A 25,500-nucleotide genomic window follows, 5' to 3' on the forward strand; every position below is an offset into this window, starting at 1 on the left:
CATTTTTCCCATCATGCATTTTTATGGATGATGGGTGTGATTTTTTTAAAAATATGATTATAATATCCACATTGTTCCGTGAGCATGTGACGTTGTTTTGTGTGGATTTGTTGTTGTGTTTTGCATCATGACTAGGGAAGGTTATGTTCATAGGGTCATACAAGTAAATGCTGCGCATAATGTTGAGGTCGTTGACCTAACTTAATGACATCATCCACGAGATGTTGACAAACCAGCAACAGGTAAATCAGTCTGCGAGCCAGATTCTTGATTGAACTCTTGACGTCTGGCGGGCCGCACTTAGTCCGTGGGCTGTAGTTAGCACAAGTGCGGGTTCCGAGCCAATTTGGCCCGCACGTGGGCTGCTCTGTTGTGATGGAACGCTGCAAGCTAACCTGGCACGTGTTCTTCCAGGAGGGGGTAACTGGGGCAGCTGGAGCCACTGGAGCCTCTGCAGCAAGACCTGCGACTCGGGCTGGCAGCGGCGCTCCAGGGTGTGCGAGGGCCAGGGGGCCCAAGGGTACCCCTGTGAGGGCTCGGCGGAGGAGGTCCGGTCCTGTAACGAGAAGAAATGCCCCGGTGAGTTGCTCACGAGTCCGGTGGATTAAATTACATTTTGTCCTTTTTGAGTGCCCACTCACATCGTCTGTAAACAACGTGAATCCTCGCCATCGTCTCAATTCACATTTACTCTGCTCCGAACATCGCTTATTTGTCTATTCTTGTGTGTTTGTATTCCTCGCTCGCTCCCTCTGCATGCCCTCCTTCTTTCCATTCTGCTCTTCCCAGGAAAGGGTGACATGTTCATTGGTCCATTTGGCCTGATTTGTGGTGCGTCAGCCCCACAGGAATAACGCCATGCTTTAATAAGCCCACAAACCGTGTGTGTGTGTGTGTGTGTGTGTGTGTGTGTGTGTGTGTGTGTGTGCGCGCGCACGTTGGATAGGATGCAAAAAATAAGATAAACTGTACAACGATTAAAGTATTTAATCGCGAACCTTATGGTAAAAAATTACCATACATTTTTACTGTAAAATCTACAGATTTTTTTATCTTACTAAATATTTTACAGTGCACAGATTAAAAAAGTCAATACATTTTAAAGTATAACACCAGGATTTTACCGTAAACATAAAAGTGGTACCAATTTCAAATTTTCAGCCGTCTGGTGTAAAAGGCACCAAAAATTTTACAGTAAAATGTTGTTGTTTTTTTTTTTTTACGGTGGACAGATAAGAAAGTCACTTAATTTTAAAGAATACCACCAGGATTCCACCATAAAAATAAAAGTGGTACCGATTTCAAATTTTCAGCCATCTGATGTAAAAAGCACCATAAATTTTACAGTAAAATTAAGGTTTTTTCTGCAAAATATAACGTTTTTTGTTTTTTTTTCCTTGTTTTTTTTCACAGTGCACAGATTTAAAAAAAAAAAGTCACTACATTTTCAAGTATAACACCAGGGTTTTAGCGTAAAAATAAAAGTGGTACCAATTTAAAATTTAAAGCACCAAAAACTTTACAGTAACATTTTTTTTACTGTCAAATCTACACATTTTTATTGATTTTATTTTTACAGTGCACGGATAAAAAAAAAAAGTCACTACATTTTAAAGTATAAGACCAGGATTTTACCATAAAAATAAGTCATACTGATTTCAAATTTTCAGTCATCTGGTGTAAAAATCACCATAAATTTTACAGTACACTTTAGTTTTTTTTCTGTAAAATCTACAGTTTTTTAAAAAAATTTTTTATTTTTTTACAGTGCACGGATATAAAAGTGACTACATTTTAAAGTATAATACGAGGATTTTACCTTAAAATAAAAGTGGTACCAATTTAAACATTTCAACCATTTGGTGTAAAAAGCACCAAAAATGTTACAGTAGAATGCATTTTACTGTAAAATGTACACATTTTACAGTAAAATGCATTTAGGCGCCAGCGCCCCCCGCGACCCCGAAAGGGAATAAGCGGTAGAAAATGGATGGATGGATGTACACATTTTAATTGATTTTCTTTACAGTGCATGGATAAAAAAAAAAAGGTCACTACATTTTAAAGTATAACACCAGGATTTTACCGTAAAAATAAAAGTGGTTCCAATTTCAAATTTTCATCCATCTGGTGTAAAAAGCACCAGAATTTTTATAGTAAAATTGTGTTTTTTTACTGTAAAATCTAAATATTGTTTTCTTATTTTGCTAATTGTTTTTACAGTGCACGGATTAAAAATGTCACTACATTTTAAACTATAACACCAGGATTTTACCGTAAAAATAAAAGTGGTACCAATTTAACATTTTAAGCCATCTGGTGTAAAAGCAACTAAAGATTTTAGAGTAAAATATTTTTTGGGTAAAATTTACACTTTTTATTTTTTTTGTTTTTTTACAGTGCACAGAAATAAAAGTCACTACATTTTAAAGTATAACACCAAGATTTTAACATAAAAATAAAATGGGTACCTATTTCAAATTTCCAGCCATGTGGTGTAAAATGCACCATAAATTTTACAGTAAACTTTAGTTTTTTTCTGTAAAATCCACAGGTTTTGTTTTTTTTTGTTTTTTTTACAGTGCACGTATATAAAAGTCAATACATTTTAAAATATAATACGCAGATTTTACCATGAAAATAAAAGTGGTACCAATTAAAAATTTCCAGCCATTTGATGTAAAAAGCACCAAAAATTTTACAGTAAAATAGACACATTTTTTTGTTGTTGTTTTTTCCAGTGTATAGATAAAAAAAGTCACTACATTTTAAAGTATAACACTTGTATTTACCATAAAAATAAAAGTGGTACCGATTTCACATTTTTAGCCATCTGGTGTAAAAAGCACAATAAATTTTACATTATTTTATTTTTTTTTTCCGTAAAATGTACAGGGTTTTTTTTGTTTTGTTTTGTTTTTACAGGTCATTCCTTGTTTTGTTTTGTGGGTGTTTTTTCACCTTTTATTTTGGTGGCTCTTCCTGTTTTGTTGGCCTTTTCCTGGAACTGCTTCACGCCTGTCCCTGAGCGCTTGTCCCCGCGACTGTTTTCTATTACAATCAAGACCATTCATGTTGTGCAGCTGCCACTTTTTCCTTGTTTGCTGATTCATCTTTATGCACATTGTGGATGCTTTCCCTGCCGCTTGTGTTCACTCGTAAGTCCTTGCTGCTCTCCAGCATTTCCTTTTTGTTATTTTATGTCATGTCAGCCTTTGCTGTTCTTCGGCAAATATGTTTTGTGTATTTTTGTAACCTGTTGGGTTTCGTATGCATCCAGAGAACTTCCCATTTTATCATCACAGGTTTTTTTTTTACCTGCACGCTGCTTCCTTGGCTTTTCTGCATCTTGGGATCACACTAACAATCATGCAATTTGAGCGTCACAATCATGTTTTTTTTAAAACAACTCAACACACATAATGAGAATTTAAAAAAAAAAAAACAAAGACCTGCAGTGCGTTTGTGTTTTGCCAGAGTTTGTATTTTTTAGTAATACACAAAGTGTATTCCTGCTGTAGGAGCACTTGCATTAAGAAAAGGAGCTACACTTGTTTTTAGATATCAGTTTCGCGTATTAATAACACAAAATGCGGATTGTTATAACCTTTCTTTGATTGTCAAAGATGTTTGTTAATGTAATCTGTGATATTTCTACCAGAATAAATACTTCTAATATTCTGTACATTACATGTTATGCAAGTTAATGGTATTCATTTTGTTTTAACTCTCACTATTTATTAATAATGTTAATATTCAGCCTGCCTAACATTCTGTAACTGAGGAGTATTAAGCCAGAACACGGGGTAGAAAATGGATGGATGGATGTTTTAAAAAAAAAAAAAAAAAAAAAGGACACAATATTTTGGTTATATTTCTCAACTATTATTTGGGTACAAATATCACAGACTACATTACAAAACATATCTGACAAAGCATGAACACAATATAAGACAATTAAGGCGTGTTGATTTTATTAATGTTATTATTGGGGCGGCATAGCTCGGTTGGTAGAGCGGCCGTGCCAGCAACTTGAGGGTTGCAGGTTCGATTCCCGCTTCTGCCATCCTAGTCACTGCCGTTGTGTCCTTGGGCAAGACACTTTACCCACCTGCTCCCAGTGCCACCCACACTGGTTTAAATGTAAACTTAGATTTTGGGGTTCACTATATAAAGCGCTTTTAGTCACTAGAGAAAAGCGCTATATAAATATAATTCACTTCACTTCAAGCATATGCAAATTAGAGCGCTTTTATTTTGAAGCCGGAAAAGTGTGATGTTTGGAGGAGGTGTCTTGTCATGTTTTGACGACGGACCTGATTTTTTTTGCAATGGGAAAAAAAGGTCCACTTTCGACTTCCTGCACACCGTCTTTTATTTCTGTTCAGCTTTTATTCCATTTTACTAAAGCAGTCACACTTTTAAGTTCTCGACACACCTTGACCATAATCCGAACGCAAAAGTAAATCTCCATCGGCGTCGATAAATTGAAGTGAAATATATTTATATAGCGCTTTTACATAGTGAAACCCAATATCTACGTTACATTTAAAGCAGTGTGGGTGGCACTGGGAGCAGGTGGGCAAAGTGTCTTGCCCAAGGACACAACGGCAGTGACTAGGATGGTGGAAGCGGGAATTGAACCTGGAAACCTCAAGTTGTTGGCACGGCCACTCTACCAACCGAGCTCTACCGCCCCGTCAAGCAGTCTTGTCGGGAAAATGCCTCACGCAGCGCAGCCATGGACCAAAACAGACCAAACAATGCAAACAAGAGAGCCAACTCCATCCTAGGCTGCCCACTACTGAGGCGCCAATTTGGAAAAAATGACAAATCAGAGTTTTAATCAATTAATCAATGTTTATACGGTATAAGTATAGCCCTATATCACAAGTGTCTCAAAGGGCTGCACAAGCCACAACGACGTCCGCAGTACACAGCACACATGAGGGCAAGGTTAAAACTCACAACCCAGTGGGACGTCGATGTGAATGACTATGAGAAACCTTGGAGAGGACCCCATATATGGGTCCTCTCCCTCTCTAGGGGAGACCGAAAGCAATGGACGTCGAGTGGGTCTAACATAATAGTGTGATAGTCCAGTCCATAGTGGATTTAACATAATAGTGTGAGAGTCCAGTCCACAGTGGATCTAACATAATAGTGTGAGAGTCCAGTCCATAGTGGATCTAACATAATAAATAAATGGGTTGTACTTGTATAGCGCTTTTCTACCTTCAAGGTACTCAAAGTGCTTTGACACTACTTCCACATTTACCCATTCACACACACATTCACACACTGATGGAGGGAGCTGCCATGCAAGGCGCCAACCAGCACCCATCAGAAGCAAGGGTGAAGTGTCTTGCTCAGGACACAACGGACATGACGAGGTTGGTACTAGGTGGGATTTGAACCAGGGACCCTCGGGTTGCGTACGGCCACACTCACACTGCGCCAAGCCGTCCCATAATAGTGTGAGAGTCCAGTCCATAGTGGATCCAACATAATAGTGAGATTCCAGTCCTTAGTGGATCTAACATAATAGTGAGAGTCCAGTCCATAGTGGATCTGGCATAATAGTGAGAGTCCAGTCCATAGTGGATCGAACATAATAGTGTGACAGTCCAGTCCATTGTGGATCTAACATTATAGTCAGAGTCCAGTCCACAGTGGATCTAACATAATAATGAGAGTCCAGTCCATAGTGGATCTAACATAATAGTGAGAATCCAGTCCATAGTGGATCTAGCATAATATTGTGTGAGTCCAGTCCATAGTGGATGTCCGATAGTAGTGAAAGTACAGTCCATAGTGGATCTAGCATAATATTGTGAGAGTCCAGTCCATAGTGGATCGAACATAATATTGTGAAAATCCAGTCCATAGGGGATCTAACATAATAGTGGGAGTCCAGTCCATAGTGGACCTAGCATAATATTGTGAGAGTCCAGTCCATAGTGGATCTAACATAATAGTGTGAGAGTCCAGTCCATAGTGGATCGAACATAATATTGTGAAAATCCAGTCCATAGAGGATCTAACATAATAGTGAGAGTCCACTCCATAGTGGACCTAGCATAATATTGTGAGAGTCCAGTCCATAGTGGATCTAGCACAATATTGTGAGAGTCCAGTTCATAGTGGATCTCCCATAATAGTGAGAGTCCAGTCCATAGTGGATCTAGCATAATATTTTGAGAATCTAGCCCATAGTGGATCTCACATAATAGTGTGAGAGTCCAGTCCATAGTGGATCTAACATAATTGTGTGAGAGTCCAGTCTATAGTTGATCGAAAAAAATAGTGAGAGAGTCCAGTCCATAGGGTATCCAACATAGTAGTGAGAGTCCATCCCCTAATGGGTCTAACATAATATTGTGAGAGTCCAGTCCGTAGTATATCTTGCATTATAGTGAGAGTCCAGTCCATAGTGGATCTAACATAATACTGTGAGAGTCCAGTCCATAGTGGATCTTGCATAATAGTGAGAGTCCAGTCCATAGTGGATCTAACATAATAGTGAGAGTCCAGTCCATAGTGGATTTAACATAATAGTGTGAGAGTCCAGTCCATAGTGGATCTAGCATAATATTGTGAGAGTCCAGTCCATAGTGGATCTCACATAATAGTGAGAGTCCAGTCCATAGTGGATCTCACATAATAGTGAGAGTCCAGTCCATAGTGGATCTTGCATAATAGTGAGAGTCCAGTCCATAGTGGATCTTGCATAATAGTGAGAGTCCAGTCCATAGTGGATCTAACATACTAATGAGAGTCCAGTCCATAGTGGATCTAACATAATAGTGTGAGAGTCCAGTCCATAGTGGATCTAACATAATAGTGAGAGTCCAGTCCATAGTGGATCTAACATAATAGTGTGAGAGTCCAGTCCATAGTGGATCTAGCATAATATTGTGAGAGTCCAGTCCATAGTGGATCTCACATAATAGTGAGAGTCCAGTCCATAGTGGATCTAGCATAATATTGTGAGAATCCAGTCCATAGTGGATCTCACATAATAATGTGAGAGTCCAGTCCATAGTGGATCTAACATAATAGTGTGAGAGTCCAGTCCATAGTGGATCTAGCATAATATTGCGAGAGTCCAGTCCATAGTGAATCTAGCATAATATTGTGAGAGTCCAGTCCATAGTGGATCTCACATAATAGTGTGAGAGTCCAGTCCATAGTGGATCTAGCATAATATTGCGGGAGTCCAGTCCATAGTGAATCTAGCATAATATTGTGAGAGTCCAGTCCATTGTGGATCTCACATAATAGTGAGAGAGTCCAGTCCATAGTAACATAGTATTGAGAGTCCATCCCCTAATGGGTCTAACATAATATTGTGAGAGTCCAGTCCATAGTGGATCTTGCATTATAGTGAGAGTCCAGTCCATAGTAGATCTAACATAATACTGTAAAAGTCCAGTCCATAGTGGATCAAACATAATAGTGAGAGTCCAGTCCATAGTGGATCTAACATAATAGTGAGAGTCCAGTCCATAGTGGATTCAACATAATTGTGAGAGTCCAGTCCATAGTGGATCTCCCATGGTAGTGAAAGTCCAGTCCATAGTGGATCTCACATAATAGTGTGAGAGTCCAGTCCATAGTGGGGCCAGCAGGAGATAATCCCAAGCGGAGAGACCGGATGCAATGGATGTCGAGTGGGTCTAACATAATATTGTAAAAGTCCAGTCCATAGTGGATCTAGCATAATATTGTGAGAGTCCAGTCCATAGTGGATCTCACATAATAGTGAGAGTCCAGTCCATAGTGGATCTCACATAATAGTGAGAGTCCAGTCCATAGTGGATCTTGCATAATAGTGAGAGTCCAGTCCATAGTGGATCTTGCATAATAGTGAGAGTCCAGTCCATAGTGGATCTAGCATACTAATGAGAGTCCAGTCCATAGTGGATCTAACATAATAGTGTGAGAGTCCAGTCCATAGTGGATCTAACATAATAGTGAGAGTCCAGTCCATAGTGGATCTAACATAATAGTGTGAGAGTCCAGTCCATAGTGGATCTAGCATAATATTGTGAGAGTCCAGTCCATAGTGGATCTCACATAATAGTGAGAGTCCAGTCCATAGTGGATCTAGCATAATATTGTGAGAATCCAGTCCATAGTGGATCTCACATAATAATGTGAGAGTCCAGTCCATAGTGGATCTAACATAATAGTGTGAGAGTCCAGTCCATAGTGGATCTAGCATAATATTGCGAGAGTCCAGTCCATAGTGAATCTAGCATAATATTGTGAGAGTCCAGTCCATAGTGGATCTCACATAAAAGTGTGAGAGTCCAGTCCATAGTGGATCTAACATAATAGTGTGAGAGTCCAGTCCATAGTGAATCTAGCATAATATTGTGAGAGTCCAGTCCATAGTGGATCTCACATAAAAGTGTGAGAGTCCAGTCCATAGTGGATCTAGCATAATATTGCGAGAGTCCAGTCCATAGTGAATCTAGCATAATATTGTGAGAGTCCAGTCCATAGTGGATCTCACATAATATTGTGAGAGTCCAGTCCATAGTGGATCTTGCATTATAGTGAGAGTCCAGTCCATAGTAGATTTAACATAATACTGTAAAAGTCCAGTCCATAGTGGATCAAACATAATAGTGAAAGTCCAGTCCATAGTGGATCTAACATAATAGTGAGAGTCCAGTCCATAGTGGATTCAACATAATTGTGAGAGTCCAGTCCATAGTGGATCTCCCATAGTAGTGAAAGTCCAGTCCATAGTGGATCTCACATAATAGTGTGAGAGTCCAGTCCATAGTGGATCCAACATAATAGAGAGAGTCCAGTCCATAGTGGATCTAGCATAATATTGTGAGAGTCCACTCCATAGTGGATCCAACATAATAGTGAGAGTCCAGTCCATAGTGGATCCAGCATAATATTTTGAGAATCCAGTCCATAGTGGATCTCACATAATAGTGTGAGAGTCCATTCTATAGTGGATCGAAAATAATAGTGAGAGAGTCCAGTTCATAGGGTATCTAACATAGTAGTGAGATTCCATCCCCTAATGGGTCTAACGTAATATTGTGAGAGTCCAGTCCGTAGTGGATTTTGCATTATAGTGAGAGTCCAGTCCATCGTGGATCAAACATAATACTGTGAAAGTCCAGTCCATAGTGGAGCTAACATAATAGTGTGAGAGTCCAGTCCATAGTGGATCTAGCATAATATTGTGAGAGTCCAGTCCATAGTGGATCTCACATAATAGTGAGAGTCCAGTCCATAGTGGATCTAGCATAATATTGTGAGAATCCAGTCCATAGTGGATCTCACATAATAATGTGAGAGTCCAGTCCATAGTGGATCTAACATAATAGTGTGAGAGTCCAGTCCATAGTGGATCTAGCATAATATTGCGAGAGTCCAGTCCATAGTGAATCTAGCATAATATTGTGAGAGTCCAGTCCATAGTGGATCTCACATAATAGTGTGAGAGTCCAGTCCATAGTGGATCTAGCATAATATTGCGGGAGTCCAGTCCATAGTGAATCTAGCATAATATTGTGAGAGTCCAGTCCATTGTGGATCTCACATAATAGTGAGAGAGTCCAGTCCATAGTAACATAGTATTGAGAGTCCATCCCCTAATGGGTCTAACATAATATTGTGAGAGTCCAGTCCATAGTGGATCTTGCATTATAGTGAGAGTCCAGTCCATAGTAGATCTAACATAATACTGTAAAAGTCCAGTCCATAGTGGATCAAACATAATAGTGAGAGTCCAGTCCATAGTGGATCTAACATAATAGTGAGAGTCCAGTCCATAGTGGATTCAACATAATTGTGAGAGTCCAGTCCATAGTGGATCTCCCATGGTAGTGAAAGTCCAGTCCATAGTGGATCTCACATAATAGTGTGAGAGTCCAGTCCATAGTGGGGCCAGCAGGAGATAATCCCAAGCGGAGAGACCGGATGCAATGGATGTCGAGTGGGTCTAACATAATATTGTAAAAGTCCAGTCCATAGTGGATCTAGCATAATATTGTGAGAGTCCAGTCCATAGTGGATCTCACATAATAGTGAGAGTCCAGTCCATAGTGGATCTCACATAATAGTGAGAGTCCAGTCCATAGTGGATCTTGCATAATAGTGAGAGTCCAGTCCATAGTGGATCTTGCATAATAGTGAGAGTCCAGTCCATAGTGGATCTAGCATACTAATGAGAGTCCAGTCCATAGTGGATCTAACATAATAGTGTGAGAGTCCAGTCCATAGTGGATCTAACATAATAGTGAGAGTCCAGTCCATAGTGGATCTAACATAATAGTGTGAGAGTCCAGTCCATAGTGGATCTAGCATAATATTGTGAGAGTCCAGTCCATAGTGGATCTCACATAATAGTGAGAGTCCAGTCCATAGTGGATCTAGCATAATATTGTGAGAATCCAGTCCATAGTGGATCTCACATAATAATGTGAGAGTCCAGTCCATAGTGGATCTAACATAATAGTGTGAGAGTCCAGTCCATAGTGGATCTAGCATAATATTGCGAGAGTCCAGTCCATAGTGAATCTAGCATAATATTGTGAGAGTCCAGTCCATAGTGGATCTCACATAAAAGTGTGAGAGTCCAGTCCATAGTGGATCTAACATAATAGTGTGAGAGTCCAGTCCATAGTGAATCTAGCATAATATTGTGAGAGTCCAGTCCATAGTGGATCTCACATAAAAGTGTGAGAGTCCAGTCCATAGTGGATCTAGCATAATATTGCGAGAGTCCAGTCCATAGTGAATCTAGCATAATATTGTGAGAGTCCAGTCCATAGTGGATCTCACATAATATTGTGAGAGTCCAGTCCATAGTGGATCTTGCATTATAGTGAGAGTCCAGTCCATAGTAGATTTAACATAATACTGTAAAAGTCCAGTCCATAGTGGATCAAACATAATAGTGAAAGTCCAGTCCATAGTGGATCTAACATAATAGTGAGAGTCCAGTCCATAGTGGATTCAACATAATTGTGAGAGTCCAGTCCATAGTGGATCTCCCATAGTAGTGAAAGTCCAGTCCATAGTGGATCTCACATAATAGTGTGAGAGTCCAGTCCATAGTGGATCCAACATAATAGAGAGAGTCCAGTCCATAGTGGATCTAGCATAATATTGTGAGAGTCCACTCCATAGTGGATCCAACATAATAGTGAGAGTCCAGTCCATAGTGGATCCAGCATAATATTTTGAGAATCCAGTCCATAGTGGATCTCACATAATAGTGTGAGAGTCCATTCTATAGTGGATCGAAAATAATAGTGAGAGAGTCCAGTTCATAGGGTATCTAACATAGTAGTGAGATTCCATCCCCTAATGGGTCTAACGTAATATTGTGAGAGTCCAGTCCGTAGTGGATTTTGCATTATAGTGAGAGTCCAGTCCATCGTGGATCAAACATAATACTGTGAAAGTCCAGTCCATAGTGGAGCTAACATAATAGTGAGAGTCCAGTCCATAGTGGATCTAACATAATAGTGAGAGTCCAGTCTATAGTGGATCTATCATAATAGTGAGAGTCCAGTCCATAGTGGATTCAACATAATTGTGAGAGTCCAGTCCATAGTGGATCTCCCATAGTAGTGAAAGTCCAGTCCATAGTGGATCTCACATAATAGTGTGAGAGTCCAGTCCATAGTGGGGCCAGCAGGAGATAATCCCAAGCGGAGAGACCGGATGCAATGGATGTCGAGTGGGTCTAACATAATATTGTAAAAGTCCAGTCCATAGTGGATCTAGCATAATATTGTGAGAGTCCAGTCCATAGTGGATCTCACATAATAGTGAGAGTCCAGTCCATAGTGGATCTCACATAATAGTGAGAGTCCAGTCCATAGTGGATCTTGCATAATAGTGAGAGTCCAGTCCATAGTGGATCTTGCATAATAGTGAGAGTCCAGTCCATAGTGGATCTAGCATACTAATGAGAGTCCAGTCCATAGTGGATCTAACATAATAGTGTGAGAGTCCAGTCCATAGTGGATCTAACATAATAGTGAGAGTCCAGTCCATAGTGGATCTAACATAATAGTGTGAGAGTCCAGTCCATAGTGGATCTAGCATAATATTGTGAGAGTCCAGTCCATAGTGGATCTCACATAATAGTGAGAGTCCAGTCCATAGTGGATCTAGCATAATATTGTGAGAATCCAGTCCATAGTGGATCTCACATAATAATGTGAGAGTCCAGTCCATAGTGGATCTAACATAATAGTGTGAGAGTCCAGTCCATAGTGGATCTAGCATAATATTGCGAGAGTCCAGTCCATAGTGAATCTAGCATAATATTGTGAGAGTCCAGTCCATAGTGGATCTCACATAAAAGTGTGAGAGTCCAGTCCATAGTGGATCTAACATAATAGTGTGAGAGTCCAGTCCATAGTGAATCTAGCATAATATTGTGAGAGTCCAGTCCATAGTGGATCTCACATAAAAGTGTGAGAGTCCAGTCCATAGTGGATCTAGCATAATATTGCGAGAGTCCAGTCCATAGTGAATCTAGCATAATATTGTGAGAGTCCAGTCCATAGTGGATCTCACATAATATTGTGAGAGTCCAGTCCATAGTGGATCTTGCATTATAGTGAGAGTCCAGTCCATAGTAGATTTAACATAATACTGTAAAAGTCCAGTCCATAGTGGATCAAACATAATAGTGAAAGTCCAGTCCATAGTGGATCTAACATAATAGTGAGAGTCCAGTCCATAGTGGATTCAACATAATTGTGAGAGTCCAGTCCATAGTGGATCTCCCATAGTAGTGAAAGTCCAGTCCATAGTGGATCTCACATAATAGTGTGAGAGTCCAGTCCATAGTGGATCCAACATAATAGAGAGAGTCCAGTCCATAGTGGATCTAGCATAATATTGTGAGAGTCCACTCCATAGTGGATCCAACATAATAGTGAGAGTCCAGTCCATAGTGGATCCAGCATAATATTTTGAGAATCCAGTCCATAGTGGATCTCACATAATAGTGTGAGAGTCCATTCTATAGTGGATCGAAAATAATAGTGAGAGAGTCCAGTTCATAGGGTATCTAACATAGTAGTGAGATTCCATCCCCTAATGGGTCTAACGTAATATTGTGAGAGTCCAGTCCGTAGTGGATTTTGCATTATAGTGAGAGTCCAGTCCATCGTGGATCAAACATAATACTGTGAAAGTCCAGTCCATAGTGGAGCTAACATAATAGTGAGAGTCCAGTCCATAGTGGATCTAACATAATAGTGAGAGTCCAGTCTATAGTGGATCTATCATAATAGTGAGAGTCCAGTCCATAGTGGATTCAACATAATTGTGAGAGTCCAGTCCATAGTGGATCTCCCATAGTAGTGAAAGTCCAGTCCATAGTGGATCTCACATAATAGTGTGAGAGTCCAGTCCATAGTGGGGCCAGCAGGAGATAATCCCAAGCGGAGAGACCGGATGCAATGGATGTCGAGTGGGTCTAACATAATATTGTAAAAGTCCAGTCCATAGTGGATCTAGCATAATATCGTGAGAGTCCAGTCCATAGTGGATCTCACATAATAGTGAGAGTCCAGTCCATAGTGGATCTCACATAATAGTGAGAGTCCAGTCCATAGTTGATCTTGCATAATAGTGAGAGTCCAGTCCATAGTGGATCTTGCATAATAGTGAGAGTCCAGTCCATAGTGGATCTTGCATAATAGTGAGAGTCCAGTCCATAGTGGATCTAACATACTAATGAGAGTCCAGTCCATAGTGGATCTAACATAATAGTGTGAGAGTCCAGTCCATAGTGGATCTAACATAATAGTGAGAGTCCAGTCCATAGTGGATCTAACATAATAGTGTGAGAGTCCAGTCCATAGTGGATCTAGCATAATATTGTGAGAGTCCAGTCCATAGTGGATCTCACATAATAGTGAGAGTCCAGTCCATAGTGGATCTAGCATAATATTGTGAGAATCCAGTCCATAGTGGATCTCACATAATAATGTGAGAGTCCAGTCCATAGTGGATCTAACATAAAAGTGTGAGAGTCCAGTCCATAGTGGATCTAGCATAATATTGCGAGAGTCCAGTCCATAGTGAATCTAGCATAATATTGTGAGAGTCCAGTCCATAGTGGATCTCACATAATACTGAGAGAGTCCAGTCCATAGGGTATCTAACATAGTATTGAGAGTCCATCCCCTAATGGGTCTAACATAATATTGTGAGAGTCCAGTCCATAGTGGATCTTGCATTATAGTGAGAGTCCAGTCCATAGTAGATCTAACATAATACTGTAAAAGTCCAGTCCATAGTGGATCAAACATAATAGTGAAAGTCCAGTCCATAGTGGATCTAACATAATAGTGAGAGTCCAGTCCATAGTGGATTCAACATAATTGTGAGAGTCCAGTCCATAGTGGATCTCCCGTAGTAGTGAAAGTCCAGTCCATAGTGGATCTCACATAATAGTGTGAGAGTCCAGTCCATAGTGGGGCCAGCAGGAGATCATCCCAAGCGGAGAGACCGGATGCAATGGATGTCGAGTGGGTCTAACATAATATTGTAATAGTCCAGTCTATAGTGGATCGGACATAATAGTGTGAGAGTCCAGTCCATAGTGGATCTTGCATAATAGTGAGAGTCCAGTCCATAGTGGATCGAACATAATAGTGAGAGTCCAGTCCATAGTGGATAGAACATAATATTGTGAAAGTCCAGTCCATAGTGGATCTAACATAATGGTGAGAGTCCAGTCCATAGTGGATCTAACATAATGGTGAGAGTTCAGTCCATAGTGGATCTAACATAATCGTGAGAGTCCAGTCCACAGTGGATCTAACATAATAATGAGAGTCCAGTCCATAGTGGATCTTACATAATAGTGAGAGTCCAGTCCATAGGGGATCTAACATAATGGTGAGAGTCCAGTCCATAGTGGATCCAACATAATGGTGAGAGTCCAGTCCACAGTGGATCTAACATAATAGTGAGAGTCTAGTCCATAGTGGATCTAGCATAATATTGTGAGAATCCAGTCCATAGTGGATCTCACATAATAGTGTGAGAGTCCAGTCCATAGTGGATCCAACATAATAGAGAGAGTCCAGTCCATAGTGGATCTAGCATAATATTGTGAGAGTCCACTCCATAGTGGATCCAACATAATAGTGAGAGTCCAGTCCATAGTGGATCCAGCATAATATTTTGAGAATCCAGTCCATAGTGGATCTCACATAATAGTGTGAGAGTCCATTCTATAGTGGATCGAAAATAATAGTGAGAGAGTCCAGTCCATAGGGTATCTAACATAGTAGTGAGATTCCATCCCCTAATGGGGCTAACGTAATATTGTGAGAGTCCAGTCCGTAGTGGATTTTGCATTATAGTGAGAGTCCAGTCCATAGTGGATCAAACATAATACTGTGAAAGTCCAGTCCATAGTGGAGCTAACATAATAGTGAGAGTCCAGTCCATAGTGGATCTAACATAATAGTGAGAGTCCAGTCTATAGTGGATCTATCATAATAGTGAGAGTCCAGTCCATAGTGGATTCAACATAATAGTGAGAGTCCAGTCCATAGTGGATCTAGCATAATATTGAGAGAGTCCAGTCCATAGTGGATCTCCCATAGTAGTGAAAGTCCAGTCCATAATGGATCTAACATAATGTTGAGAGTCCAGTTCATAGTGGATCCAACATAATAGTGAAAGTCCAGTCCGTAGTGGATCTCACATAATGGTGAGAGTCCAGTCCATAGTGGGGCCAGCAGGAGACCATCCCAAGCGCAGAAGGGTCAGCAGCGCAGAGATGTCCCCATCCGATTCACAGACGAGTGGTCCACCCCGGGTCCCGACTCTGGACAGCCAGCACTTCATCCATGGCCATCAGACCTGTGTCTCCCCTCCCTTGTGAGAGGGGCAGAGGAGAAACGGCAGATCAACTGGTCTAAAAAGGGGGTCCATTTAAAAGCTAAAGTATTCAAAATGAGTTTTAAGATGGGACTTAAATGCTTCTACTGAGGTAGCATCTCTAACTGTTGCCGGGAGATCCACGTGTGTAGCTGCTCTTCAGGGACCAAGGTCTAAGTGCACAGAAACCTTTTAGTTTTTTTGCAAGAAGCTCTCGGGTCGCTTTGAGGCCAAGGCGAGGATCATGTCCGTCAGCTTATTTTTTTATTTATTTTTTTGACGTCTTGATTCCGTTTGGCCTCCGCCAACACTCGTCCGCTCTCCTCGGAGTGGTTGCAGGGCGAGACATGGAGAGGGAATGAGATACTGTACCGTGACACTAAGCTGTGTACAGTACAAGGTCATGCAGGAATATATTGGATCCACTTCTTGTTGTTATGGCAACTAAATGTTACCCGCACGCCGCCTACTGTCTCTGCATCCGGAGGTCACGCCATCAGACGACAAATGTGACCGTCAACCCCCCAAGGACACCACATCCTTATTTTGCTCACCTTGTTTATCACCTGGTTACTACCTCCTCGAAGATGTGGCGTTCGCGAACGAATCAAGTGTTTCGAACTGATCTTTCAGGGGGGGGAAAAAATCAAAGGAAGCATAATTCTTATTTTGTTGTTGTTGTTATTCACTTTTCTGGTTCATTGCTCTGAAGTCGTTCAAGCGTTGTATTATTTTATTTTATATTATAATTATTATTATTTGCATTATTATTTTTACTTTATTGTAAAAGTGCTGTTTTTGGGTGAGTGAAAATTCAACAAAAATACAGTTATATTAAATATTTCAGAATAATTAACTACAGCAGGGGTCTCAAACTCAATTTACCTGGGGGACAGTGGGTGCAAGAAAAGATTCCTTAAAAAATCTAACATGCACTTTTTAATCAATTCACCTTCTTTGAATAACTTTTCCGCCCGGGCAACATACTTGCCAACTCAAGTTTATCACTGTTACAAATATGCGCCACAATGTGAACCCACACCAAACAACATTGACAAACACATTTGGGGAGAACATCCACACCGTAACACAAAATAAAAAAACCAGAACAAAATACCCAGAATCTAATGCAGCCCTAACTCTTTGGGGCGGTATAGCTCGGTTGGTAGAGTGGCCATGCCAGCAACTTGAAGGTTGCAGGTTCGATCCCATCTTCCGCCATCCTAGTCACTGCCGTTGTGTCCTTAGGCAAGACACTTTACCCACCTGCTCCCAGTGCCACCCACACTGGTTTAAATGTAAACATTACATTTTGGGTTTCACTATGTAAAGCGCTTTGAGTCACTAGAGAAAAAGCGCTATATAAATATAATTCACTTCACACTTCACTTCACTCTTACGGGTACAACATACAGCCCCGCCCCTCCAACCCCACATGGGATTCTGGGTATTTGTTCTGTCGTTTTTATGTTGTGTTACGGTGCGGATGTTCTCCCGAAATGTGTTTGTCATTCTTCTTTGGTGTGGGTTCACAGTGTGGCGCATATTTGTAACAAGGATGAAGTTGTTTATACGGCCACCCTCAGTGTGACCTGTGTGGCTGTTGATCAACTATGTCTTGCAGGCGCTTAATGCGTATAGAAGAGCTAAATACAACATGTAGCTGGGCTGGCACCTAGTTCGTTCAGTTTGTAGAGGACGCCAAAGGCAGTGCCTCAATGGTGCTCCCTTAACATTGTTAATAGGGGAATGATTATCACATGATGGGAACTGATATTTGGAAAGCATAACGCTGCAACTCGCCATTCGTACAAAACTCGCGGGCCGCACCAACATTAGATTTTCATATTGAGGTGCAGGCCGCATGTTTGAGACCCCTGAACTATAGACTAATATATGTATACATTTAAATTATTTTCATCCACATTTGACCTCATAACTGCAACAAGAGGCTAACGAGCCGGTCTTTTGAACGGCTCCTTGTGATCCGACTCCCTTCCAAGAGCCGCCAATCCCATCCCTACTTGGCAGTTTTCCTTTTACTGAACTTGCTTCTGATTTTAGGGTTTAATGAAGTGATTCTGTGGTTCTCCAACAGCTCCTCACGAGATCTGCAAGGAGGAGAACCTCCTGGGCATATCGTGGAAGAGAGCCTCTGCTGGAGAAAGTGTTTACAACAAGTGTCCAACAAACGCTACTGGTCAGTCCTCCTGTGGGAAATACCATTTGAAAATATATTTTATGGTGTAACAATAGATCAGTGGCCAGCATTATTTTGTAAAAAAAATAAATAAAAAAGTATTATTTCTCCATTTACCACAAAACATACACATTTTACAGTAGTACCGGAATAAAATTATGTGCCATCTGGTGTAAAAGCAGCATACATTTTACAGTAATATTTTTTTATTGACTGTAAAATCTACTGCTCTTTTTTTATTTTATTAAAAACAATTTTTTACAGTGCACAGATGAAAAAGTAACAACATTTTAAAATACAACACTAGGATTTTAACGTTAAAATAAAAATGGTACTGATTTGATATCTCAGCCATCTGGTGTAAAAAGCACCGTATATTTTACTGTAAAATTTTAGTTTTTTTAATGTAAAATCTACGGATTAAAATATATATATATATATATATATATATATATATATATATATATATATATATATATATATATATATATATATAATTTTTTTCTAGAGTGCATATAAAAGTCACTACATTTTACAACACCATTATTTTACCGTAAAATTAAAATTAAAAAAAAGTGGTACCAATTTAAAATTGTCAGCCATCTGTTGTAAAAAGCACCATAAATTTGACAGTAATATTTTTTTATTGACTGTAAAATATACAGCTCTTTTTTTATTTTATTAAAAACAATTTTTTACAGTGCACAGATGAAAAAGTAACAACATTTTAAAATACAACACTAGGATTTTAACGTTAAAATAAAAATGGTACTGATTTAATATCTCAGCCATCTGGTGTAAAAAGCACCGTACATTTTATTGTAAAATTTAAGTTTTTTTAATGTAAAATCTACGGATTTTTATATATATATATATATATATATATATATATATATATATATATATATATATATATATATATATATATATATATATATATATCATGTTTTTCTAGAGTGCATATAAAAGTCACTACATTTTACAACACCATTATTTTACCGTAAAATTAAAATTAAAAAAAAGTGGTACCAATTTAAAATTTTCAGCCATCTGTTGTAAAAAGCACATTTTACATACATTTTACAGTAAAGTTTTTTTTTTTTACTGTAAAATTACAGATTTGTGTTTATTTTTTTTACAGTGCACAAATACAAAAGTCACTACATTTTAAAGTATAACACCAGGATTTTACTGTAAAAATAAAAGCGGTACCGATTTAACATTTTAAGTTATCTGGTGAAAAAAGCACCATACATTTTACAGTAAACTTTTTTTTTTACTGTAAAATTACAGATTTGTGTTTATTTGGGTTTTTTAACAGCGCAAAAATACAAAAGTCACTACATTTTAAAGTATAACACCAGGATTTTACCGTAAAAATAAAAAAGTTACCGATTTAACATTTTAAGCCATCTGGTGTAAAAAGCGGCATACATTTTACAGTATTTTCTTTTTACAGGAAAATTTATAAATGTTTTTTTTTTTTATTTCTTTATTTTTTACAGTGAAAAAATTCACTTCATTTTCAAGTATAACACCAAGATTATTTGTTTATTTTTTCAACTGTAAAATGTACTGATTAAAAAAATATATATACACATATATATTTAATTTTTTTAGAGATTATATCAGAGTCACTACATTTTTCAACACCAGGATTTTACCATAAAAGTAAAAGTAAAATGAAAATAAAAGTGTAACCAATTTAAAAGTTCCAGCCATCTAAAAAGCACCAACATTACGACAGTAAACATTTTTTTTTTTTACAGTGCACAGGTAAAGTATAAAACCAGGATTTTACCGTAACAATAAGTGTTACTGATTCAAAATGTTCAGCCATCTGTTTTAAAAAGCACCATAACATTTACAGTGTTTTGTTTTTTTACAGTAAAATCTATAATTTTTTTTATTTTTTCTTAGTTTTATGTTTTGCAGTGCACAGATTTAAAAAAAAAAAAAGTAATTACATTTTAAAGTACAAAACCAAAATTTTCCCGTAAAAATAAAAGTGGTACCAATGTTTTATTTTATGACAATTCGGTATAAAAAGACACAATAGGTTTTCCGGTAAAATTACAGTTGGCTGTAAAAATTGTTTTTAAATGTTTCGATTTTACAGAATACAGCTAGCTTCTGAGTCGCCATCATTTTACTCCAAAAATTCATTTACAACCATTCCGTGTAAAAACTAACGTCAATGTTTTTGGTAAAATGTTATCTTATTTAACTTGACAGCTACAGCTTAAAATAAATAAATTACAGTGCAAAAAACTATTCTACAGTATAACATGGCATTGCACTGGCGATTATTTTCATTTTATTTTATCATGTTTCTGTTTACTGAATAAAAATGACAATAGTTTCACAGAAAAAAAATCTGTTGACAGAGTGGCCAGATTTTTTTTTATTTTACTTTAAAAATAACAATGAAGCATATTTTTAAATAACAGCGATTTGATTTTAAATAAAAACATTTTATGATAAAATTCTTTTTTTTAACTATAAAATCTACAGATTTTTTTATTTTTATTAAATCAACATAAAAATACACAAGGTACACTTTCCATTAGTGCATCAACCCCCCAAAGAAAACCCCTCCCTCCCCCATTCACACTCATCCACACCCACTCACACAAAAAAGGGTTGTTTCTTTCTGCTACCAAAATTCTGGTTCCCACAACATATATAACACAGTCTGCAAGGGACACAGTCCCTGAAACACACATGATTGTGTGTGTCGCCGGTCCACTAACACTATCATTAATTACTATTTTTAATATAATTTTTTTTTTTTTTTTTTTTTTTTTTTAATCTTCTATTTTTTTTTTGTCCCCCCACATCTCCCCCTTGTTTACCTGTATGTCATCTTTTTTGTAAGGGGCGCTGGAAGCCGGCAGACCCGTCAGCGATCCTGTTCTGTCTCCCTGTAATGTTTGTCTGATCTTGAATGGGATTGTGCTGAAAATTTTAATTTTCCAGAAGGAACTCTCTTGACGGAATAAATAAAGTACTATCTAATCTAATCTAATCTAATCTATATGATTTTACTTTCTTTTTTATCCAAGAAAATGTCATTTTTTTATTTTCTTTTTTTTTTTATCTCATTTTATTTTATTTAAAAAATAATAATAATTTAAAAAAAACCTTATCTACAGATTTTTTTGTAGTTTTTTTGTTTACATAAAGAGTCCGTAGATATTACAGTATTACGCTGGCAAATTAGTCGCATTAATTTTATTGTGGAAAAAAAAATGGGGTGTCGTTTTTTTTTCATTTACCGAAAAACGACCATTGATTTAACAGTAAAAAAAAAAACTGGCAGCTCATTTGGCGTAATTTTACTGTAAAAATAACAGCGTTACCTATTTGCAATCTCCAGCCATTCTGTGTAAAAACAACCGTACATTTTTACAAAGAAATTCTGGCTTTTTTTTCTTCTTTACAGTATGCACTCTAAAAGAAAAACAAAAGTGCTGCTTTTACAATAAAAAAAAAAACTGAGGATTTCATTGTAAAAAAAAAACTGTTTCCATTTAAAGTATTGCACTGTAAACGTTTGTACTCATTTTTAATTCATAGTAATTTGGTGTGAAAACTGGTGTAACATTTTTCTGTAAGTTTTGGCGACTGAGTTGGCAGTTTTTTACCGTAGAATCTACACTTTTTTGGGTGTAAAAATGCCATAAAAGTTGCTTCTTTTCCTCTTTCAGGATCTGCTAGTCGTCGTTGCCTGCTGGACAATAATGGCGTTGCTTTCTGGGGTCCTCCGAGCTTCGCCAGATGCATCTCACTTGAATATCGATATTTGCACATATCTGTAAGTTCATATCTCACTTGAATCTCTCAAACCTATATTTACCTGCAACTCTCCTCCACTTGCACCATCATTTTATCCTTCAGATCCAAGATATATTAAGCTGCACTCAGATGATGTGACAGCTTCTAAAAGAAATACAATAAAATAAATAAAAAAATAAAATAAAATATATATATCTATACATATTAATAATAAATACATGTATAGATAAATAATTAATGAAATGAAAGCTGCACAAAATAAATAAAAATTAAAACATTAATAAATAAAACCAAAATAAATTACAGCTGTTAAGAAAATAAATTAATGAAATAACAAATAGGAATTAAATAAGTACATAAAATAAAAATAAATTACAGCTGCTAAAAAATGTATAAATAAATAATAAATGAAATCAAAAATCTGAATTAAATTAATACATAACATATAAATACATGACAACTGCTCAAATAAAAATATAATAAACACATAGATAAATTAAATAACTGCTAAAAAATATATGTGTATTTTTAAACAGTTAATAAATGAATAAGTGAATAAATGAAATATACGGTAAAGAAATTACAGCTGCTCAAAACATCTAATATATCCATTTTCTACCGCTTATTCCCTTTCGGGGTCGCGGGGGGCGCTGGCGCCTATCTCAGCTACAATCGGGCGGAAGGCAGGGTACACCCTGGACAAGTTGCCACCTCATCGCAGGGCCAACACAGATAGACAGACAACATTCACACTCACATTCACACACTAGGGCCAATTTAGTGTTGCCAATCAACCTATCCCCAGGTGCATGTCTAATATAAATAAATAAAATAAAGACAAAATGACAGCTGATGTAAGAAAAAGATAAAAAACAAAATAATTCAAATAAATAAATGAAATAAAAAGAAATAACAGTGAAGAAGGAGCTGAGCCGGAAGGCAAAGTTCTCAATTTACCGGTCGATCTACAGTACGTTCCCATCCTCACCTATGGTCATGAGCTTTGGGTCATGACCGAAAGGACAAGATCACGGGTACCAGCGGCCGAAATGAGTTTCCTCCGCCGGGTGGCGGGGCTCTCCCTTAGAGATAGGGTGAGAAGCTCTGCCATCCGGGAGGAACTCAAAGTAAAGCCGCTGCTCCTCCACATGGAGAGGAGCCAGATGAGGTGGTTCGGGCATCTGGTCAGGATGCCACCCAAACGCCTCCCTAGGGAGGTGTTTAGGGCACGTCCAACCGATAGGAGGCCACGGGGAAGACCCAGGACACGTTGGGAAGACTACGTCTCCCGGGTGGCCTGGGAATGCCTCAGGATCCCCCGGGAAGAGCTAGACGAAGTGCATGGGGAGAGGAAAGTCTGGGCTTCCCTGCTTAGGCTGCTGCCCCCGCGACCCGACCTCGGATAAGCGGAAGAAGATGGATGGATGGATGGAAATAACAGCTGCTAATGCAGGGAAAAATGAAATTATACATATATATTTTTTTTTAAATAAATGAATGAATAAATTTAATTAAAACAAATGACAGCTGCATAACATAAATAAATAAATGAAAATAAAATAAGATCATTGAATAAATAGAATAAAAAATAAATGACAGCTGCTAAAAAAATGAAATGAAAAATAAACAAATACAATTATTATAAATTACACAAATAAATGAATAAAAAATATAAATAAATGACAGCTGCCGGGGAAAAAAATATACATACACTTCTTTTCAAATAAATGAATACATTTGTAAATACAACAAACAAGAAATGACAGCTGTTAAATAATCAATCAATCATTAATCAAAGTTTATTCATATAGCTCTAAATCACAAGTGTCTCAAAGGGCTGCACAAGCCACAATGACATCCTCGGCTCAGATCCCACATCAGGGCAAGAAAAAAACTCAACCCACTGGGATGCAATGAGAAACAATGAGAAACCCTGGAGTAATAGAAACAAATACAAAATAAAATGAAAAAAAAAGGTAAATAGATGAATAACATCTTCTGCAGGTATCACCGTTATAACACCAAACCTGTAAAGGTGACCTCAGCCACCACGGACTTTCAAAGTTTGCTCCAAATAGTGTCTTTCGTCAAGCTATCCCGGTATCTATAATTAGCTTTTTCCAGAGCCGCGCGCTCCCACTTATCAATTAATGAACAGCGCTAATGAACGTGTTCATCAGCCAGACTCCCGTGAACTCCTACCTTTCCCTCTCCTCCTCCACTACGGCGCGGCAGATTATAGGGGGGCTGTTGTTGCGTGGAAGTGGGGGGTGTGGGGAAGTTAGAGATTGTGGCGTGGAAGACTTGATTGCACTGTTACCTTCTGTTCCAAACGTCCATTAATACCAGGAGTCAATAATTAATTTTCTCTGATTGATGTTATCTTCTGTACTCTATTTTTTAAAATTTTTTTTTACAGCTCGCTCTGCATTACACACACACACACACACGCGCACGCACGCACGCACGCACGCACACACACACATACTGGTTATCATTTGGAATGGGGACCAAGTTTTTGATCATGACTTGTGGGGACCACCCTTTCTACAGGTTGTGGAAGCATTAAAAAATTAGGTCTTTAAATCTCTGTATTGATGAAGTAATGTGCTGTTCAGTCTTACTGGGGACCCTGGGGAAAAAGAGTTAATATGGTTCATGGGGACCAAATTTAAGGTAATAATGTTTTATAATCTTGCTGTATGTAAATGTCATCCTAAGGAACACTAAACCAGATCTTGTTTTTGGAAAAATATATTCGTTTTAACTAAGGATGGATACCGTACAGAATCACAGTACTATTAATGGTTAAACCTTTTTAAAAAGGTTTCCCTTTAGGGGACCTGTTTTATGTCCCCTAAAGGTGACTGTGTAAACAGAGCATTGTCCACATTAAGTAAGCATTGCAACACACACACACACACACACAGGTTATCATTTGGAATGGGGACCAAGTTTTTGATCATGACTTGTGGGGACCACCCTTTCTACAGGTTGTGGAAGCATAAAAAAATGAGGTCTTTAAATTTCTGGATTGATGAAGTAATGTGCTGTTCAGTCTTACTGGGGACCCTGGGGAAAAAGAGTTAATATGGTTCATGGGGACCAAATTTAAACAATTTTGCATAATTCACACAAATGTGTATGTGACTACTGAGGACCATTTAAAAAAAATAAAATAAAATAAAAAGTTCAAATTAAAAATGTCATGATCCTCAGAATACAGCACTACAGCTGTGCTCTTATAGGAAGTTTACCCACTTACTGTGGGGCAAAAAAGTATTTAATCAGCCACCGATTGTGCAAGTTCTCCCACTTAAAATGATGACAGAGGTCTGTAATTTTCATCATAGGTACACTTCAACTGTGAGAGACAGAATGTGGAAAAAAAAATCCAGGAATCCACATTGTTGGAATTTTAAAGAATGTATTTGTAAATTATGGTGGAAAATAAGTATTTGGTCAACCATTCAAAGCTCTCACTGATGGAAGGAGGTTTTGGCTCAAAATCTCACGATACATGGCCCCATTCATTCTTTCCTTAACACGGATCAATCTTCCTGTCCCCTTAGCAGAAAAACAGCCTCCAAACACGAAGA

The 25,500-nt window shown here is 38.1% G+C and overlaps 1 protein-coding gene across 18 annotated transcripts in view; it reads left to right on the forward strand.

Moving 5' to 3' along the window:
• adgrb2 (adhesion G protein-coupled receptor B2) overlaps nucleotides 1–25,500 on the forward strand; it is a 1,085,043-nt gene that overhangs the window by 731,875 nt on the left and 327,668 nt on the right. For all 18 annotated transcript variants that reach the window (XM_061882474.1, XM_061882487.1, XM_061882489.1 and 15 more), the window contains 3 exons: nucleotides 415–579; nucleotides 18,002–18,103; nucleotides 21,814–21,920. In XM_061882474.1, the coding sequence (XP_061738458.1) occupies nucleotides 415–579; nucleotides 18,002–18,103; nucleotides 21,814–21,920 (374 nt within the window). The remainder of the gene's footprint in view (nucleotides 1–414; nucleotides 580–18,001; nucleotides 18,104–21,813; nucleotides 21,921–25,500) is intronic.

Source organism: Nerophis ophidion, linkage group LG21 (assembly GCF_033978795.1).
Source record: "Nerophis ophidion isolate RoL-2023_Sa linkage group LG21, RoL_Noph_v1.0, whole genome shotgun sequence".
In the NCBI taxonomy this organism is placed as follows: Eukaryota; Metazoa; Chordata; class Actinopteri; order Syngnathiformes; family Syngnathidae; genus Nerophis; species Nerophis ophidion.